The sequence below is a fragment of the Glycine soja genome, chromosome 5 (genome assembly GCF_004193775.1).
Source record: "Glycine soja cultivar W05 chromosome 5, ASM419377v2, whole genome shotgun sequence".
NCBI lineage: Eukaryota > Viridiplantae > Streptophyta > Magnoliopsida > Fabales > Fabaceae > Glycine > Glycine soja.
In genome coordinates this window covers 42,495,003-42,508,844 of record NC_041006.1, presented here as the reverse complement: position 1 = coordinate 42,508,844, position 13,842 = coordinate 42,495,003, and the positions used below count along the sequence as shown (strand labels likewise).

General features: G+C 33.2%; 2 protein-coding genes across 2 annotated transcripts; both read right to left on the bottom strand.

The window, feature by feature from the left end:
- Positions 1-456: 456 nt before the first annotated feature.
- On the bottom strand, positions 457-3,085 carry LOC114413555 (protein phosphatase 1 regulatory inhibitor subunit PPP1R7 homolog). Its single transcript, XM_028378018.1, has 7 exons — positions 2,751-3,085; positions 2,458-2,688; positions 2,228-2,374; positions 1,794-1,936; positions 1,604-1,718; positions 873-1,018; positions 457-784 (listed from the first exon to the last, which is right to left on the bottom strand). The coding sequence occupies exons 1-6, from the start codon at positions 3,024-3,026 to the stop codon at positions 938-940; spliced, it is 993 nt and encodes a 330-aa protein (XP_028233819.1). The 5' UTR covers positions 3,027-3,085; the 3' UTR covers positions 457-784; positions 873-937.
- Positions 3,086-4,595: 1,510 nt separating this feature from the next.
- LOC114413554 lies at positions 4,596-7,393 on the bottom strand. The gene is made up of 2 exons (XM_028378017.1): positions 6,607-7,393; positions 4,596-5,973 (listed from the first exon to the last, which is right to left on the bottom strand). The coding sequence occupies exon 2, from the start codon at positions 5,967-5,969 to the stop codon at positions 4,944-4,946; it is 1,026 nt and encodes a 341-aa protein (XP_028233818.1). The 5' UTR covers positions 5,970-5,973; positions 6,607-7,393; the 3' UTR covers positions 4,596-4,943.
- Positions 7,394-13,842: the final 6,449 nt, after the last annotated feature.

Sequence of the window (13,842 nt, the reverse complement as noted above, 5' to 3'; positions counted from 1 at the left end):
CGGCCTGCATTAGGTTAGCCCATTCATTCTAGGTAATTGCTTCCAACACCTCAATAATTGTTTTCTGATCCTTTTTAAGCTTCCCATGAGGCTATTCCAGAATCTAAAATTTCATTTCAGATTAGTCTTTCAGTTTACATTCCAGAAAGGTTAATCCAAGATGCAATTTTACATTCCGGATTAGTAGGTGCAGGAAGCAATTGTTGTTGTCCTACATTAAGTTAGCCCGTCCATTTTGCATGGCCTGCATTTTATGACTGTCAATTATAATACCATTACTTGGCAAAAATAAAAATTCTAATAGCCATCTAGCAGAAGAACAACACTGGAGGGGAGGGGAGGGGAGTCTTGAAGAATTGCAGAGCTAAGTAATATGGATGTTACCGACAATAAATATCAACTTGTTAATGGATAAGAAATCAGTAAAACAAATTTCTATGAATCTCTACACCATCGTTAATATAGACAATAAATAGTAACTTGTTATTATGGATAAGAAATCAGTAAAACAAATTCATATGAATCTAGATGATCATGAATCTACACCCACAGCCTCTGTATACCACAGTCGGTAGCTAGAAATATAATTGACACAGTAGAAAGAAAGTGTTACAGTACTACTCAAAAATTGGATGCCAAAAAACAAAACGAAATGTGGTCTGCAAAAGAAAGAAACATAAAATAAGCATATTCATTTGTTAGGCCACAGTATCGTCCAATGGTTGATAAGCATATTCTCTTCATTAAGTTGATGGAGCCAATCATCAGTCTTTCAAACCAGAATCTGCATGCATGACAGACTTCCAAGAAATTAATAAAAATGCAACCTATAAGAATGACAAAAGGCATACAAAGAACTATATAAAACTTACAAATAGATTTGAAAAGAGAAAGCTTCAAAGCAACTGTTTTCAAAAAGGCTGAAGCCAAGAAACTTCTAAGAAAATATATCAGAATCAATTTGTTGAATGTTGGGGAAGATTTTCCGTAGAATTCCAGTATAGTTGGGCGTCTTAGCCTGCAAGAAACAAGCAAGATTAATTCTTAAAGAGATACATCATATAACTTAAAAGTCCTAAAGAAGGAACATCTAAGTAACAAGGTATAATATAACATTGAATCTATCATTGAAGGATAAATATGTATTTTTCAAAATAAGCTTCCTCCTAGAAACCCAAAATACTTGGGGAAAAAAGATAATCAACAGGGATGAAAGGCTCAGTGCTGAAAATATACAACATTCCAAAAAACAAATGACACATTTACAAAGCCTTCATCTATTTCACCAGCCATAGCCACAAATGGAACAGTAAATAAATGCTACATTGCATTGGAGAATGTAATAATCAATGACAATCAACCAAATTCACTTGAATAATCAATCAGCACAATTAAAACTTGTGGCTTGCTCATTTAAATGAAACTCAGTTAAGATTATCCACACCTAATGCCCACACAATTCAACTCCCTAACAAGGAATGAAACAAATGAAAGATCCACCAAAAAGGAAATGAAACTCAAGGTATATTGCTAACAAATAGCCCAACTCCAAATATAAGGTTTCAAGGGGGAAAAAACAAATTTGTAAGGCTAGAAACCATACACATGGGTTATTTTCTAGGTAGATGGTGGTAAGCTTCTCTTTTGAACCAGTGACAGCCTCCGCAATTCCTTCGAGCGATGCTATTTGGTTATCATTAAGCCACAAATCTTCCAATCTGCAATAAATTATATGAGGCAATGAATCAACCAATGCAAAACCATATAAAAGATTATCTGTGGAGTATAAATACTTCGTCAGGTTCACAATGTCATCCACCAAAGTTATCTTATTTGATGATACATCTAAAACCCGAAGATTGACCAATGATGACAACCCCTCCATTTTTGCAATACCATTATGGCTCAAGTACAGTTCTTCTAGAGCTACGCAACCCTGTACCCAAAATAAAGAAACGAAGTTAGAATATACAAACAAAATTAATAGTAGTATTGAAGTTTAATTTTTATGCATGTCAACTAATTAGAAATGATGGTAAGTATTACTTTTAAGATAGATGTTGTATAAGTCATCGAACTTCTTTCCATACAGATTAAAAGTCTTCTACAAGATTAGCGCATAGACTAATCATTATAGTAATAATAATCCCCAATTCATCAGCAAGTTCAAATATGTGTATTAAAATTGAGGGTAACCGCAACATGGAATTATTGGGAGAGGGCATACATCAAATCCCATCATCGATGTGAGACGATTGCTTTGCAAACTAATCTTTTTAATGCACTTGAGACCACACAGATTCACAACTTTAATTCGATTCCGTCCAAGCCACAGCTCCTGCAAATTCTCGAGGCTCTGCAAATTCTCCATCACCTAAATCACAAACGGAAACATCAAAAAACACAGTAGGAAAACAAACAAAGCACACGGTAACTTAACCCATCACGGCAATTCACCCGTAATTTATTGGAGCCGAGTTCAAGAAGCTGCAGCTGATGGAAGTGCTCGATCTCCTCAATCATGGCAACTTCGTTTTTGGACACGTAGAGTTCCTTGAGGGTATCGGAGACCCTGGACAAGCCGTGTAGCGAACTAATCTCGTTGAAAGCAACATCGAAAACCAGAAGCTTCTTAAATACGCTGACGTCAGGAATGTTCTTGAATTGATTATCCCGCAGCACAAGCTCCTGCATGAAAAAGAGTTTCAGCGAATCCAGACAGAGCGTTAAAGAATGATATCGAGAGTTACCTCGAGAGAGGAGAGGGCGTTCCAGGAAGAGAGAGGGAGAACGGCGGCGTCGCTGAATAGGTTTTGGCGAAGGGAGAGCTTCTGGAGATGGGAGAGGTTCCCTATGCGCGGGTCCAGCGTGGACAAGCGATTCGCGGTGAGGTCCAACTCGGTGAGGCTGGGTGGCAACTCGACCGAGTCGAGGTCGTGGAGCTGGTAACTCGTGAGATCCAGAAGCGTCGATGAAGGATCGTCTTCGTCATTAACCGGAACCGCTATTGTTTCCTCCTCCTCCATTTTCCAACTTACGATTTCACTATCCGCCTCAATCAAAAGCAACAAACTCTGTTTTTTTTAAAGGGCTTTCCTTTGCATCTTCTTTTTTCATAATACCTAGAATGCCCTTATCCTATTTTAGTAAAACCGAAGGTGTGTAAGTGGGGCAAATTGGTGGGGGAGGAAGACCAAAGTTTTTAGCTATTGGATAGCTTACTAGAAAGTAGGGAACTTTTTATCTGTAAATTCTCTGTCGTTAATTACAGAATAAGTTGATTTTTTACTTTTGTAGTAATTGTAACTGAGGATTTAGAATCATCCCCTTGTCTGGTCTGCATACATAACTATTGTATGATATAAGCACTGAATGCTTTTACTTGACAACAGTACTCCATAAGCAGTACTTTTCTCTCTAAACTCAAAAGTGTATCAGGAGTCAAACTCAAATCCCACTACATGATAGATGGAATTGGCGTTTCCTTTTATTTTCTACAGTTCACCGCTTGGCTTCACAATCTTGGTAGGCTTGTTTGTCAATCTGCAGTACTGATTTTTATTTTCTCTCTGCCAATTTTTTATTTTTATATATGGATAATATTTTTTGCGGCCTAATATAAAAGTTGTAACGTTTACGACCTGAAGACAGAAAATAGAAAAAATCATGACACCATCATTATAGAATTGTTGATCCGAAGGTGTCCATCTATATCAGCTATTGCTGATGTATGACTGGTCCCCAAGTGCTTTTGCATCATATGCTCATGAGTCTGGTAGGTGGACTCTACATCTTCATCAGTCCTGAGTTTTTTTTTTCACTCGTGATTTTTTACATTTACTTCATACTTTTATTTATTTTGCTCTTATTTTTTTTGTTATGTTTCTCATTATGTCTATCACATTTTCTTTTTCCTTTTTATTTCTCTTTCTTTCGGCTCATGAGTGTACACACGGATACACCCTCTTTCCTTGTATTTCTAGGAACTAGGCATCACCTGCCTCAAAGTCAAGTACAGAGTATCACCAGCATCTTTGATTATTGGGTCAATATATCGATTTTGATCTAGTCTTGGTTTTATTTCTGGTAAGGGTAGGCGTCATTGCCTCTTATCTGTCCAACAACAGCAATAAAAAATGAAGTGTGTTGACCTTACACTAGGAACCAACAATCATCTAACAATTAACATTGATATGCCAATACTGAATTGTTTTGCTCTTCTTTGTCTGAGATTAATTGAAATTGAGTATGAATGAGTTATGTTTGATAAACTTTTCCATAAGTACTTATAAGAGTAAAAAAAAAAAAGCTTTTTCAAAAGTTAAGGTAAGCTAATGCATAACTGCCCAAGTTTAACATATGTTTTTGGAGAAGCTAAGTAAACTTCTACAAATTAGCTTATGTATAAGTTATCTTAGTTAGTTCTTGGAAAAACTTATTTTATTTTTTCTTCTAATTTTTTCTCCTATACCTACTTAATGGATCAAAACACTCTCAAAACATGTTTTCCATTCATAATATTAGAAATTTTGGGACCGGAAATCCTTGTTGCCAGATTTTCAATGAAAGCTAAGCTACTTTAATAAAGCTGAAAGTAACCGGAAAACAAAAGTGTCATTCACAACAGTTACATTGATCTTTAGCCTATACAGGTTTTCAAATCCAAGAAAAAGAATGCTGCATAAATGAAACCTCGTCCGAATTGTGCAGCTAGTGATCTCTTCAAGAAAAAGATCTGCAATGTTACCATTCCCTATGTATGTACAATCACATCATACATAGCCATGAATTAAAGAAAAAAGACCATCATCTATAGCCTAGGAGCTTACTCCTTACAGCTCTGTAATTTTTATTTTTAATTTTTTTTGTAATGAAAAGTGGCATCTATGAACACTCTGGTTTACAAATTACAATGATGAGAAACATAATCTAATAAAACCAAACTAGCTATTTCCCTCACTGATTTCTGAATTGCATTTGACGCCTGAAATGTCGACATGAGCAATACTTTCTGTATTACTTTCAACATCAGCATCGTTCTTCGATGCTTCCAAATTCACTTCAACAATGTTATCTTCAACATATGTGACTTCATAAGTGTGTTTTCTAAGCCAACTTCCTTTGCGAACATTTGAAATGTTTTCTTCATGCACGATGTGTGCCTGGGCAAACACTATTTCAGTTTCATTAACATCAGGTGGGACACCATTTTCATCATGAAAGCTTTGGACCTCATCTATTTCCTCTGTCACTTCAGCATTTGTGTCATTCTCGGCCACATTTTTGTGCTTCCTGGTTTCCTTTTCTCTAATTCTGGACCCTTCATCCCCATCATTCTCCTTTTTTGAGAAACCTGATGTAGCATTCTTTCTAACATGCACTTCATTTAGCTGTTCCCTGAGTTGTACATCTTCTTCTTTGTTGCTACTTTTAGAATCATTTATTATCGGTCTGTTTCGGTATTTCTCATTGCCATGCTCCTTGTGACCTGACTCACTTCTTGATTCTAAACCAACCTTTTCAGATTTTGTTTTGCACAAATGTTTGTGTTGAATTTTGGATGATTCCTCAGGTTGAGTACTTTCTGGTTCAAGTTCCACTTCTTTTCCTCTGCCGAATATCTCATTGATATGTCCAAACTCTTCTTCAGCCTTATCTTCCTTGGCTCCATCAGACTCATCATCCCTGCCACTACTTGACTCTTTAGCTTCTCCTGCAAAATCTACATTTCCTGAGTCAGGAAAATCCATTTGATCTAACCGTGATGGCATCCCTTTTCGCCCCAACAAAATAACTCCATGTCCTTCATCAAGCTTGGTTTGATCGCTATAGTTCTCTGTATTGTTTCTTGAGTGCTTGACCTGATATATCAGCCAGGCACCAACAGCCAAAATTAGCATCACCTTCAATGCCTGCATTATGTTAGCACCTTTTGGTCTTGGGACTCTTCCAAAAGATTGATACTCCATTCTTCTGCATATGAGTCAACGCCTTTGTCAATGCTTCAATAAATATTCTGAGGATCCAGGAGATATACAATTGGACATTATAACATGTTGATTCTTAAATTAATTCCAGAAATGTAAAATTTCCAGTAAATCTTGAAAACCAGCAAGAGAGGAGAAACAAGTCCAATTACTAGCAGTTACATTAGAGAAATAAATTAAATAAAAATAAGTCCAATTACAGAAAGAAAACAGAAGCATGTGCAAGCACCACCAAAGCTACTCTACTAAAAAATGACTTGAGATAGAATCCAAGAACTAAAAAGTCAAACAAAAAAAATGTGCAACCAATTCATTCAAACAAAGCGGAAGAGAAGTATTTCTTCCATTGCAGATGCTATTAGAATCGCAAACAACTGATAACATAAAAAAAAAAAAAAAAAAGAATTGCAAACCAGGCCAAATCATCAAGTCAATGTGCACATTGATGGGCAATTTCTAGTCCCAGATATGATGTCCAACAAGACTTAAATTCTTGGCAAACCATTATTCCAAGAAACAAGTATGGGCATGATGATTGATGAAAAAAGAGAAGAAAAGATTAACAAAGATTATTGAGGCATAGAAAATTCAACAGAAAAATGAGGAGGAAGAAGTGGACCTGTTTTGTCTTGTTTTCTTAACGGTGATCTTATTATTTGTTCTCTCTCTCTCTCTCTCGGGAGACTGTTGCTCAGTCTATTTGCGCTTTAAAATTGTAGTTTGAAGAAGAAGATCAAAATTAATACTTTGAGTAGTTGAGACTGCCCAAAAGTGGCAGTTAACATTTTGTCGCCATCTCTAAAATAATCCTGAGACTGGGACTCTCCAACACGCAATGCAACAACTCAAAGTCAAAACTCAAAACAAATCACTCGGGGAAAATTTGAGAATTCAAATGACCTAAGCCTTCGAGTTCGAGTACTTAATGAATATTAGGTATCAAACTAAAGAGTATTTAAAAAAGTCAGAAACTAAAACAATTATTAATACTTACTATCTCAAGGACTAATATGAGGATCTACTGATAGGTGTTATCTTCAAGCAAAAATAAGAGTATAAGTGACAATAGGTTAACCAGTGAACATGGTCAACCCAACGTAAACCAAGAAAGAAACCACATTTTAGGTTGGATAGTCGAATTCATTTGGATTTTAAGTTGAACCGAACCAAGACTGAATTGGGTCTCAAGTTTTAAACGTTCAATATTTTGACCTATTTCAAAACCTATTGAGATAGAGAACCACGAAAAGGCTTGATCCAAGGTTGTACCACTGTGATACCCAATCCCATGTAACGATATCCCTATATACCCGGTGTGCAGATTCTTGTAACTACTCTCAATCTCGAGTATCGGGGAACAACTACACCTAGAGGCAAAAGTGAATAAATACATTTTCATGCTCTCGCTAGAGGCTTGGAAACCTATGTCGGAACAGGTTGTGATGCTCCAACTCATTTCTCGGCTCAAGTGTATGGATCTAAATATACCGTTATATAAACCTCATGTGGGCATACCATTCTAATTTAATAGTTTTATAGAACATAATTAACTGAATATTTTCTTAAAAATTTAGGATTAATATAGATATTATTTTTTATTATAAATTCATGAAAGTTCTATATAGTATGTGAAACTAGTGATCAATATTTAGAATCTTGTATTTTTTTTTTTTAAAAAAAAAAAGAGGTTTAGTTTGCCCTTATGACAGTGATGGTCAATATATGTAACCTTTTGATAATTGCAACTAACATTTTGGATAATTTATATGAATTAATGTTTTATATGTAATTTGGTGCATAAATAAATATATAGATAGATATCTGTTTGATGAAATTGCCCCCTACTTATTAGCTTGTGTCAATCTATATTAATCAACATAATTGATGTTTAAAGAGAAAATATCTTTTTTCTAATAAACTATATATTTCCATCGTGATTGAGAGTGTATGAATTTATTATGGCAGTGGAAATTTAAGCAATATGCATGAGAGCATACATTTTAAGTTAGGTTAAATAAAATATTTTAGTTAATTTTTAATTCTTTTATTAACGGAAAAAAAATTTGTTTGATAGTTTGATAAATAAATTTTTTATTATTTTATAGCGTTTTTTAACGCTAATTAAAATAACATTTTCTAAAACATTAATTTTTAATTTTTATATTTTATTATATTTTTATCCTTAATATATTCATCTAATTTCTTAGTTATTTTTTTAAAATAAATCATGATTTTATTATTTTTCTGTCATTTAATATTTTTTAGTTACATTTTATCAAATATTTATAATTTAATAAGTTAATTTTATTAAATATAACCTTAACTTCGTTACGATAAGTTACGATGATTCTATAGAGGCAAAAAAAATATCAATTTCAGATCTTTTTAATAATTTGTATAGTTTTAATTTGAATTTATTAGGCATGTACTGTAAGTGTATTTTTTTATATTAACTAGTAAGAAATCATATTTAATATGACGTTTAACTTGGTTAATAATTTTATTATACACCATAGTTTATAATTATACATTAATATAAAATTTTATATTATCAGTACATATTTAAGATTAATTAAAATTTATTGAGAGTCATAAATTATATGGCTTCGCTTTCATTTAATAAGTTAAATTTATTATTTCAAAAATTTCAATAACTTTATGTTTATGATAAAAAAAAAAGGGGGTTAAAGTAATATATTAAAATATATCAGTAGCACTCTCTATTGAAAAAAGAAATATTCTAAAGTGAATCCAAATTCATAAATCTAAATTTACAGTATGATACATCGATCATACTTAATTAGTGCATAAAATTAAACTATATATTATCAATGTATCATACAGTTAAACATTAGTTTATATGTATATATAAATTTTTATTAAATGAAAATTGTACTAAGGTACACAACATTTTAATTTTTAATTTCTTCCTAACTAATTTTTGAATTTTTTAAAAATTAAAAGTTTTAAATATATGGTTTTAATATTTTTATTATCATTAAAAATAATTTTGCATAAATTAACTTAACTTAATTTACTAGTGTTTTTGTTTTTTTATAAATGTGTATATTTATGTATAAATGAGATACACATAAATATTTAAATATAATATTTTGTATTAATGAGAGGTTGCATATGTTCCTTTTTTTTTAATTACTTTTTATTTTTGGGATCCCTCCCCCCTCTCTTAACTTATAGTCTTATATATTGTCCGCTCAACTCATTCTTAATTAATGTGAGAATTGATGTTTCATACTTCAATTTTCAACACTACAGATTCGGTGGCCATTAGACATTCGCGGAAGCGAGTATTATATAAGACAATTTTTAGGTGTAACGTATAAGCATTTTATGTAGTACGTCCTGTTTTTCAATTGAAGTTAGAAGTTTATATTTCGATCATTTGTGTCAATTAATTTTTAATGTCTATTTTCATTGAATTAAATCGTCAAATTAAGTCTCTATTTTAATTTAAGAACACAAAAACACCTAGATACAGCTCCTAAATTTTGTCCAGTCATATATATCCACGACTTATATATAAGGTTCATGGTTTAGGGCTTCCACGAGAAGACGAGAATGCTACGTTTCCAGAGTAGTTGATGCTATAGTATTCATGATTCATTATGCATGATTGCAACTTTGTAGATATCATTAGGCTCCACTTGGCATTAGTTCAGCGTATGATACTGCGGATACCGTTATATACCTCTGATACATCATCCTCTGGAGAAGGATTGGTGTGACATATATCTTTCCATGGTTTATTTAGCATATTAATCAAAATCGAGTGGTGCACAATCGAACGAGCAAGAATTATTTAGTTATGGCTACTGTGTATGGTTTGCTCAGTCTTATTTTAAAAATGCTAATTTCAAATCTTATACTCTCGAGTCTCGAGTGTGATATTTGTTATTTGGTATCATTATCGGTCTTGTACAATGGAAACTTAATCAATGGCAGGAGCAATCACTCCTCTCTTATGATTGTATTTGAAAGGGGTTGCAAGACGATAATTATGGATCTCTTGTTTTGGCGTGGTGAAATTGGTTTAAAAGTCTCGTAGAATTTTAAAAGTAATTGATAAATAAAATGTGTATAAATCATGTTAATTTATTTCAATGGGCCAAATGCATGTAATTTAAACTGCAACGTGTTGACATATTCCGTTTTCATTAAATTAGGTATAAAGATTGTACGGTTTAATGACGAGGTTAGTCTGCACATATCCTTGAGCCCAAGAACAGATGAGCACTCAATCTCAAATCATGTCTCCAATTATTGAACTTATGATATGGGCGCTGGGGTGCAAATGCAATTCAGTAAAATAAATAATTATGGGTTCCCATCATGGACACCTTCCAACATAAGCTCATTGTAATGCACCAAGCTAGCAGCCACCAACAACAGCAAACGCACAAAAATAAATAACGATTTTTGTCATTGTCATACTCATCAATTAGCGTGTGACCCTCCAATCTCCGCTATCAAAACTTGTTATGGTCTTTATTTAATTAACTGGTCTTGCTAATTATATAAAGTTCATTAATATTAATAATAAAGATGAGATATTGTAATGATAATGATTTCTAATAAACTAAAAAAAACAATTTCTACTTCTTTAACTAATGTTCTAAACCCTACTTTGGGAATGACACAGTGTTTTTTTTTTTTAAGCAGGACGACACTGTGTTTAGACAATATATGGAATGCACGTTTCTTGCAATGAATCCAATTGAGAAATGAAGGAATAAAATGACAAAAAAAATAGTTTGCTTTTTTTTTCTTTCTTTTTATATTTCATTTGGTTATATAAAATTAGTGAAAAATACTAATTAATATTTTATATGTTTTAAAGATAAAAATAAAGCCTAATTTTTAGGAAATATCAATTAATTAATATATAATCATGATAGATACTACTATGACTTTTAAGTAGTTGGTATATAAAAAAAGCTATATATATATATATATATATATATATATATATATATATATATATTAATTAGATATAACAGTGTAAAAATTATTCATAATTCCAATACATAGATTACTTTTTAAAATAAATTAAATAATATTATTTATAATTATTAATAAAAAATCTCATACTAGCTACGTACCTAGCTAAATGGCACGTGCTATCTACGCGAAATTATATATGAAATTTTAAACATTTTCATCCTATTAAAAATTAGCTTAAATATATATTTTAAAATTATTATAAATATCAATTATCTTATAATTGTGTTTGATGGCAATAACGATAATAATAGAACCGTGTTGCACTTGCATAGACTCCTTTAAATAGGTCCTAACCCCCTCTCCCGTTGCATACAAATTCTGATTCTCAAAGAAAACAAGCACTACTGATGGTGGTGGCAAAGAAGGTATGGAACATGGTACGCATGTTGTTCTTCATGTTGAGAAAGGGCATAGCCAAGAGCAAAATAATGGCGTAGTTCCATCTCATGCTGAAACGTGGCAAGCTTGCACTGAACAACCTCATGCATGCAGCTGAACCCCCACCACTACATTACCTCCTTCAGCTGCAGTAACAGCCCCACCAAACGCACCAACCACTTCACCACCCGCTTCTCCTCCACCAAATACTAACCGCAGTTCAGAAGGTTCTCGAGATCCTCATCAACCAACTTTGTGGTCGCATCAGGACTTAATATCTCACATGAACCGAACCTTCTGCATATTTTTGGCTGCTACATCATCAAAGTTGCATGGTGACATGGATCACTACTCACGTGACCGACTTTGTTGCTTTCGTTTGATCGATGTAGCAGCTTCTTTGTTTTTTTTTTTTTTGGATCGGTTCTTGAGAGATGATTGTCTTGATGTTTATTTTGTGTTTTGGCTTATACGTACTGTCTTGTTAATTTCGGTTCACTGCACCGTATGTTACTGTTTGGAACTGTTTTTTCCCCCTGTATTCTTGGGTTTAATTTGAATGTTGGTGATTAATGAATAGAAAAAGAAATGAAAGGAAAACAAAAAGAAAAAGAAAAGGAGATGTGATGTGTTTGTTAGATAAATTGTTTGTGCTTGCCTTCCTCTAGTGGTTTGGAATTTCTCCGCTCCCAATAAAGCAAGCATTGCACCTACTGCGACTTTGCACAATAAATTAAAGTGGGAGACTAAAGCAAGAGCTTTACGTTTCGTGCCTATTGGTTATGTGCAGAAATTTAATTTACAGCTTTTCATGGTTGGTGAGTTGGAAATTGGCTTTATTAGACCCTTTATGTCTTTCTTGTCCGTCAATTTCTCTTTCTCTACTATGGTGGTTCCCGTGTGGTTCTCGCTCATTTATGGACTAACTCTAAATGTCTCCTTTTTTATAAGGAACTGTACAGTACTATTTCAATTTCAAAACTGCTAAATAAGTTTCTTAGACAATAAAAAATAAAGTGCTCTTTTTTAACAAGTTATCTTAAATTCTTATGAACTAGGAGTATTTTTTTCCCATCTATCCTTAACAAACGGAGTTGGGTGCAAACTTAAATTAAAATCAGTAAGGAAAGGATCACATTTCTCAAAATCAAAATTGTTGGTAATCAAATTAAATCCCATGATGTTAAATAAGGGTAAAATTAGTACAGTATGTTGTAGTATTTTTATTTTAAAAAAACAAATAACTCTAGCTATTTTAATTTATTGGTTTTGTGAAATTCGGTTAAAGATATCATATAAAGCCTGTCACAGAACCCTAACAGACTCAGTACACTCCCTTCTGCTGACCATAGGGTTCCTCCAGAGCCACAACAACCTGTGACACCTTCCACACACTTTATTCTAGATAAAGTTCAGGGAAGATTGACAAGTTGGAAGAGTAAACTCTTGAATAGGACTGATTGTACTACGTCATTCCAACTTATGTTCACTGCTAAAAAACAACTTTTTCACATCGATTTCAAAAGGCTTTTAACGTTGAATTTAGACCGATGTTAAAATATGATAGTCGTTGAACGTTAAACATCAATTATGCAAAATTGTTAGATTCTTAAAGGAATTTGTGATGAGATGGATAAAATTACCCGTGGCTTTATTTGGGGTAAGTCTACATCTCATTGGGTTAATTAAATAGAATGTCATAATTACCAAGCATAGGAGAGATCGAAGGAGGTTTGGGTAAACATACTGCCGGAGAGTAAGGTCTCTTTGTTAGGCAAACACATATGGAGTCTCATGCATAATAATGATAGATTGTGGGTGCAGATATTGAAGGATAAATATTTGAAGTCTAATCATATCCTTCGAGCACATACTCCTAGCAATTGCTCCTTTACTTGATCATCAATTATGAATGCAATGGAGTTTTTGAAGGATGGGTTTCTCAGAAGAATTGGATCTGGTGATGTTTCTTTATGGTATGATAAGTGGCTATAGACAAGGGGTATTTGTGCAATCAAGTTGACTATGTAAATATTCAGGATTCAGGGATACCCATTTACTGGTCAAATATGTTTTTGTGAATGGCCAATGGAATTTTAATTTGCTGGCTACAAATATTCCACATGATGTTAAGCAACAAATGATATCTGTTGTTACTAATAATGAGCTTGAAGATTGTGTTATTTGGCACCCATCTCCAAATGGAGTTTATTCTGCCCGATCAGCGCACGGATGACTCTCTTCCAAATGGAGCTACGAACAATACATCCATCTCAACTCCCAAAATCCATAGTTTTTTTTTCTTCTTTGGCCAAATTCTTTTTGTGCCATAGACACCTTTCTACTAACGTGTTTTGTTGCAGATGCGGCTTATTCTCTGAAGACATTCTCCACGTGTTACGTGATTGTCATAGAGCAAAGCAAATTTGGAATGCTATTAACTAGAGAGTTCAAG